Raw genomic sequence first — 8,230 nt, 5'->3', positions numbered from 1 at the left:
AACTGCTGAACCCATACTGCTTATTTAGATGGTTCCCAAAGCATGCTTCAACAACAAAGTTGAACTTTTTCAACAAATCAATTAATCCAATGGCACTGACAGCTGCAGATTTCTCTGCTTGTTGAAGTATGAAGTCCGAGTCCAGCAATGTGCCCACCGTGGTTTAGCTGCATTCAAATTTTGAAAGTTGAAAGCTTTTAAAACCCTTTTGTGTGTGTGTGAACTAGAAAAATGATTTTTACTAAACATCGACGTTTGATTTTTCTGTTAATAACGAATACTATTAAATAAAATACAGAAGTTCCTTTTTAGTTTGCAAAAATACAATTCTTTATGCGTTTAAAACAGCAAAAGTTTATGGTGTGACAAATTTATATTCATACAAAGTTTGTTATTTTTGAAATTTTATGCAAAGGTTGAAACGAAATGTCTTAAAAGTTTGAAACTAAATAATGTAATGCACGTGTGAAATTGAAACTAAATAATGTAATGTTTGAAATTGAAAATATTTTCTGAAATCTTACAACTTTTCAGGTCTAAATACAAAAATCATTTTGTATTCGATTTATTTCAAATGGCTTATATAAGTTTGTACTTAACTCGTTATTATTCGTCACTAACGGAAAATCAAAACGTCGGTGCTTAAATTTTATCGGTCAAATGTCTCAACTCAAACCCCTTTGTGGGGGGCCTTCATATAAAATAAGCTAACTATATTAATAATCTATATTATATAAAACTATAATAAAACTATATTATAAATATAATAAAAGACAAATTATTTATCGTTATCTTTTTATTTGGCTCTTAAAATTATCTAGTTTATAATGGTTGCTGCGGATTTGACTGAATTTATTGAGTTTAAACTGAATACGCTTAGTAGCCATAACCCAATTTGATCTTTTAAAAGAAATGCGAAAAAATAGAATTTTTTTAGAGTTTTTTTTATGATAAATTTATTTTAAAAAGGTTAGATAAGAAATAAACAAATGTAAGTTAGATTACAAAAAAATCTAAAAACAAAAAAGAAATATTGAAAATAAAAGAAAAAGTACTTGATTAATGCGACAATACCATTCCATTCAGAAGGCTTGCTTTTAAAACAAAACACCAGCAAAACTCCGTAACCGGTTGATTACTACTTATCCATCGTGATGCTCATCAGACAACAGTTGGTGATTATCGGCGAGCAGATTCTTTGAAAAAAAACCGCTGACAAGTTTGATATATTTTACTCTTGACAAAGTGTCTAGAAAGCTTAGACAGAAAATTGTTATTTTTATTTGTTTTAAACTTTAAATATAATTTTAATGAGCTGTTTTAAATAAAAATACTGAGTTTTATTTTGTTTTGGTCCTTCCAATGAATTTTATCTTAAGATTAGTCTGAACTTGATCTAAACTTATTAACCAAAAGAGGTTAATATCAACTCGTATAAAAATACCTGTCAACAGCTGTGAAACAATCGTTTTACTTTAAACATTTCAAAACTCTTAGACCTTTGAGCAGCCATAAAACTGTATTTTTTTGGTAAAAATATTTATCTTTGATATTTTATAGTAACTGAGGTATATTGCCGTTATCTTACTACCAAATTCTTCGTCCATTAACTGTCAGAGAATCCATTCTAAAACGTGATGCTGACAACTGATAAGCTGTGGTTTTGCATAACAACAGCAGGCACAAGGTCATCAGATGTTAATGTTGAAGCTGATTCAGCAAACAGTATTTTTCTTTTTGATGAGTGAATTGTTTTATTACGTGAAACTTGACCTGTAGAGTTCGCCACTTTCTTTTTGGAATTAGAAAGTATCAATCATTTTCGGTCACACTTTGCATCATCTTTGAAACTCTTTTTGAATGAATTTAGGAAATCAATATCTTTTCTGGCTTTTGAGCTTTTATTTAAAAAATGCAAAGTTGGAGTACGGATATTGAAAAAAGTGTCATTAATGATTGTTTAATTTTAATGGGTATAGACTAGGGTGCTCAAGTAAAATAATACCTAGAGAAGAAAAAGTAATATTAATAAAAACTAGTTTAATGAAAAAAAATATATAGTAAATTGAAAAGTGATTAAGTATATTAATGAGGATAATCGAAAGTTTATAAATAAAGTATTTTAGTAATAAAAAACCAAGTGTTCTTTAATTACATACAACGTAAATTCTAATTACACGAAACATGAGCCATAATAAAACAATTTTTTAAGCAATAGGTTTTTCAGAAAAAATTACAACAACAGCATCAGCAATAATCCAAAAATGTAGTTGAAAGAGTTGTTTGTTGGGAGATTTGAAACTATTCAGTTTGTTAAAAATTTAGTTTGAAAAACTACCTGAGTTCAAGCTCATTACTACGCACAGAAGATTAATTGTTCATACCACTAATTAATATAACTACATAATTAATTACATAATTCCACGAATTTCACTTGAAATCAAAACTCAAATTCAAGTTCTTGACTTTCAATAAAAAAATCCGCATTTGGCATTAGTTTTCATAACGTAGACACTCAACTTCGTTATCAGATCCCTTACTTCATAATAGACAGCAATTTAGACTCTTAAATTATACAACACAACGTCAGTATAGGCAGCAATTAATATATTACAAGGCTGACTGTCGTCTTACAGTTAAATAGCAAAATATGACTAGTAAACTATTTTAATTGGGATGATGTTTTACGTACTGTTAAAAGCAAGATATGAAGTGATGTTTTTCACGGTTTTCTAGCGATTTCTTACTCTGCTGATTTTATTATGTTTAACCTTTATTATGTTCAACTTTTATTATATTCAACCAACATTTTATGTCGTTCTTTGTAGTGATTGGCAAACATTTTCAGTAGCTTGGTGTCTGTCACACTATTTTATAAAAACTCCATCACAGAGCACTAGAAGAAGAATATTGCAAGGCCCTAGGTTGTTCCAAAACAGCCAGATTTAGAGTATGGTGAACTCCAATTAGTACAAGAACAGTACTTGAATTTGGCTTTACAATCTCAAAATGAAAAACAATATATTTTGAAAAGGTTACCTTTCAGATGAGCATATTTCCAATACACATGATGAAATCAATCTTCATATAAAGATAAAGCCAATTAACGTTTAATCAAAGCGCAATGCGAAATTCCTTACGATGGAATTCCGCATTGCGCTTCGTTTCCTGCGTCATTCACATTAATTAGCAAATTGGGATGTGAAGGAAACTCTGATCACAACACTTATAAACAGATATTAACGAACTCCGATGCTACTAATTTCTGTTTGTAGTTTTATTTATTCGGTTGAGATTAAGTGAAAGCCAATATATCATCCTTCCACATTTTTATGCAGATTAAATTTATTTTTTCAAAAGAAAAAACGAATTTACTACAACAGAAACAAACAAAGTTTTAAAAAAAGTATTTCAACTTATTCTAATACCAAAAGAATCAGCGAATCTCAAATTACTTTTAAACACGATCTTTTTACTCTAACTGATAGGCGGAAAAGTAAGCAATGCTTTGATGGATACAAATTATCAACAAAAATGTTGCATATGTGGTGCGACTCCCAAAATGATTAGCATAAAAAACTTTGTTGTTAAAAGAGTTGTAAAAACATTACGCTTTTGGCTTGTATACCTTACATGGTGGATTCATTTTTTTGAATGCTTGTTACGCATTAGTTTTCATTTAGATACAAAAAAGTTAAAATCAAACAAAAATTTTAAAACCAGCTTCTTGTTTTTTGGGAATACAAATGATGATAACAGAGTTTGCAGAATCTTTATGAAGACGGAGTTAAGTGATGAGACTACGGGATTTCACGGTAGTCCCATCGAAAATTTCAGTACTTTACTTAGTACGATATCTGCCGGCTATGAAATTAGTCTGGTTGTAATTATGACAACAATTCATCCGATAATAGTTCTTGAGTATATAATATTTGTTAAACTTGCATCATCACACGAATTATTGTTAGAATATACAAAAAAATTTTAATTTCACCTTGTTAGGAAAAAATTTATTACATGTGTTAAATTAAGTATAAAAATTGAGAAAGAAATTTTTTTGAATACATTTAAAACTATATCTTGGGTTCGTCTTTCGTGTATACGATTGACCAACTCAAGATATATATTTTAAAATGTTTTTCTCTCAATTTTTATAAGTTTAAATAGTGAAAAAAATTCTCAATAAAATAATAAATACCCTAAAAGTACTTTTTCTTCAAAAAAAATTTAAGAAACTAAAACCGTTTTTCTCTTACTCCATTTTACTCTGTAAAGAACAATTAAAAAAAATTAAAAATAAAGATTTTTCTCAATGGTGTAACCTTAACCTAAACCCATTTATGAAAAAATAGATTTAAACTTCTTTTTCTTATCCATTCCAAAATTCCGCTTGATAATGTCAAAAAATTATTATTTTGTTTTAAAACATTATATTAGAAACTGTTGTATCCTTTTCATAGGTTTTGCATAAACTATTAAAAATTTTCTAAGATGAGATTACCTACAAGTAGGCTTATTATCAACCAAAATACAGAAATAAAAATACCGAATTAGTGATAATGCTTTCTTAAGTACTTCTGTAAGTGGTATGTGTCAATTATTACTAATGAAGAGAGGCTTGTTTGATCAAATAGAAAAGTTGCCACTATGAAGTATCTCCACCAACTTTGAAAGATAAAAAAGGGAAGAAATCTTCGATTTTACTTTTGAGAATTATTATGAAAAACAGTCGTCTTGAACACGTTCAACTGTAATCTATATTTCAGACAGTTTTCGGTACGACAATATTTAATTTATAAACCGTTTTCAAAACATTCGTGATGAGCATAAAAGTTACAAGAAACCCGAACATATTAAAAAATGATTGGTTGCGTAATTCGTTAAAATCTTTCACATTAAAACTTCGCTTCGAAAAAATAAAAATACTTGCAGTGAGACCAAGGTTCAATCATAAATACATGGAAAGGACGGAACGAATATAAATATAAACAATTCATAAAAAAATTATGCGATAAATTAGATGGGCAGTTCGAAATTTACATGCACATCAGCTTGTTGCGCCATTGTAACGATATCAGATAGTTTCACAATCTATAACGAACAGTAACAAACTGAAACATGAACCAAACTAACAAAAAAATAACTAAACAGTAAATAATAAAGATCGGCAAAAAACTGGACGCAATTATTTATATATAATACTAACATACCATTCGAGCAGCATCATCCAAATCATTACACGGCAATCTTCGCATCTTCGACATTAGGTCCTATACATTGAGTAAAATAAAAGTGTGTTATCCTTGGTCAAGCAACAAAAAAGCAAAACATTGTAAAAGCCGTTTGGTTCTAAAGAAACCCAAATACTCTATAGAAAACCATTCTTTTTAGAGAATACCAATCGTCAAGCGAAACTTTATCAAATATCAACATGCAGTTTTTTTTATGATTGAGTGGTTACCTTGAAGTCGCACAACAAGAGGAATTTTCAAATGAAGAGCTTTAGCAGGTTCAATAATGCCTTCGGTGATAACATCACACTTCATAACTCCGCCAAATATGTTGACAAGAATAGCTTTTACCTACGTATACATCCACAGTATAATATGCTGCATATTACTAATGTTACTAATATACAATTATTGACAAACTTCATATGAACTTAATACATCTAAAAACAGAATAACTTATTCTTTTAATCGCAAAAATGAACAAACATCTCAGTATTGAAAAAAGCTTTATAACAATTATAAAAAAAAAAAATACAAAGTTTCAAGTTTCTCAGTGATTGACTGCTGCATCTTGTGGCAAAACCTTTGTTTTGCAGCCCAAATAGCACGATTTGTTCATTTACTATTCATTCCCCCCCTCCCCCACTCCATTTTAATAAAAATAAAAATTTCTATTTAAAGACTTAAAGACTTTAGAAATATTTCGATAGAACCTGACAACGAGTACATGATGAAAAAGGGGCAAACGCAAAAATTTGTGAAACTGGACATCTGTTGTTTTTCTCTGTGGTTTTTTTCTTATGTCTAAATAAATTGTAATCCCTTAGATCAACTGTGAAGTAATTTTCTTACATTTAAATTTTGATAAGACTTTTGTATTGAGGCAAATTCTGGTAACTCGAACCTTGATGGGATCAATTAAACGGTTTTAATTAACAAACGTTTTAGTTAGGTGAGGCTCCTAATAACTCAAACTTTCACATTAGGTAGAGAATTAGATTTTAGAAACTCGTTGGTCTGAAGCTTCATCTCCTTCCGTCATTCATCCAAGGTTTATTTTAAATCACCATTTGTCATCAGCTATAATTTCATAGTCAGTTATGACTGCATCTGTGTTGCGGAATCGATATAGTTGGAACCGTTTTTTAGTTGTAGTTACATCAGGAAAGAGGTTTTTAATAAACCATAATTTTCATATACTTTTGGAATATATTTACATTAACACTATGTAGCAAAAGTACAAATAGTACCAGGCGTGGATCCAGGAATTGTAACTGTAGCCAAATTTTATTTTCACCGTTAAAATTACGATAAAAGATCAATATTTTAATATTTTTTCACAGCAGTTATTGATTGAATAAAACGTCGGTAACGTATAATAAGAACCGTTTTGGCCATGGCAGGAACCTCTATAGCCAAAATCCGTAAATTACGACAGACAAATTTAAATTTTCAGGGATATTCCTTAAGCGAAAAAACCCAAAACTAACGTGTCAGACGTTAAATTTAAACTATGTGGCGATTGTCACAATAGCCACCCCTTAGATCCTTACCTAAATAGTACCTCTGCCCACATTAGTAACGATATAAATTTTTCCTTTTATTAGAAGCAAAAGTGCTTTTTATTAAAATGTTATTATTTATATTAAATTAAGAATTAGTAAGAAAATTCTGTCTTTATTGCACTTTGAAAGTTTATTTTAAGAAATGATCCTTTTAAAATTAGCTTTTTTTCTCCATAGGTATTTAAAAGTTACTATACTCACTCGTCTGTTTAAACTTATGATACGAAATGCAGCTGTAACAGCCTCAGCTGTTGCACCTCCACCAACATCTAAAAAATTAGCAGGTGCACCACCATTCAACTTAATGATTTCCATAGTAGCCATTGCTAAACCAGCTCCATTGACTTAAAAAAAAAGTTTGAACTTATCATTACTATAAAATTATATTACATTACAATTATGTTCTTAAACCAATATCCTTTTTTTCAATTATTTTTTACTTAAGCAGCCAATTGAACCTTCAAGACCAATATAGTTGAGGTTATAGCGTGATGCTTCAATTTCCCTAATATCGTCTTGTGTCCAATCTTTTAAGGCAATTAGCTCTTTGTGTCGAAACAGTGCATTGTCATCAAAAGATAACTTGCAATCCATACAAAGCACTTAAAAAGAATTGCCTAGTTTATAACTTACATAATTAAGAAAAATTTCATTTTCATATAAATATTTAACAAAAAAGCAATATTTTCTTTTTTTTTACATTTTTTTGAGGAGATTAAAAACACAAACAGAAAATACATTAGATTGGTTAACGAAGTGAAGCAGAACTAAATCTACATTCCCCATTTGCAAGCTCTGCAAATGGATTTATTTCCAATAACGTACAACCTATTTCTATAAAAAGCTTGTACAGCTTAACTAAAATACTAGCACAACAAGTTGCTGAATCATTTGTAAACCCTAATCGACCTGAAATTGTCAATGCTGCGGTGATAGATATATTTGTTTTTTTTTTAATGAAAATTAATTATGAAAAGGTTCGGATGTTAAACTGTTTTTACACTGAAACATAAAAAAAAGAACATTGAAAGAATTTAGCTCATATATATTTAAAATATCTATTAAGAGAGGTATGAGTAAAACAATCCTTAAAACTAATAAGGCATGCAACATGTTTTTGTTGACGATACAAAGGTTCAAGTTTATTTTTAAATCAACTACCCCAAGCAATATTCGCATCGTTCAAGTGGCAATGAATAAATATTTGCATCGTTCAAGTGGCAATGAATAAATATTTGCATCGTTCAAGTGGCAATGAATAAATATTTGCATCGTTCAAGTGGCAGTGAATAAACGAATGATATAGTTGAATTAAAATATGCTTATTTAGAATGCTTCTTGCTTTGTATAATATTCCAATACTCTTTGATATTATACCGCACAAAGTTTCGATGTGTTTTTTTCCAAGATAGATTTTCATCAATATGAATACCT

General features: G+C 29.4%; 2 protein-coding genes across 2 annotated transcripts in view; both read right to left on the bottom strand.

Annotated features, from left to right (window-relative positions):
• Window positions 1-227: 227 nt before the first annotated feature.
• LOC101234644 (uncharacterized) overlaps window positions 228-8,230 on the bottom strand; it is a 93,471-nt gene continuing 85,468 nt past the window's right edge. Inside the window, exon 19 of the mRNA XM_065807752.1 lies at window positions 228-304. The gene's annotated coding sequence lies outside the window, so the exon portion shown is untranslated. The remainder of the gene's footprint in view (window positions 305-8,230) is intronic.
• On the bottom strand, window positions 5,236-7,390 carry LOC136086552 (succinate--CoA ligase [ADP-forming] subunit beta-like). Its single transcript, XM_065808803.1, has 4 exons — window positions 7,237-7,390; window positions 6,998-7,140; window positions 5,462-5,582; window positions 5,236-5,270 (listed from the first exon to the last, which is right to left on the bottom strand). The coding sequence occupies exons 1-4, from the start codon at window positions 7,388-7,390 to the stop codon at window positions 5,236-5,238; spliced, it is 453 nt and encodes a 150-aa protein (XP_065664875.1).

This window comes from Hydra vulgaris, chromosome 10 (assembly GCF_038396675.1).
Source record: "Hydra vulgaris chromosome 10, alternate assembly HydraT2T_AEP".
Classification (NCBI taxonomy): domain Eukaryota; kingdom Metazoa; phylum Cnidaria; class Hydrozoa; order Anthoathecata; family Hydridae; genus Hydra; species Hydra vulgaris.
Note: the sequence above shows the minus strand (reverse complement) of the source record. Positions and strands in the feature narration are given on the sequence as shown.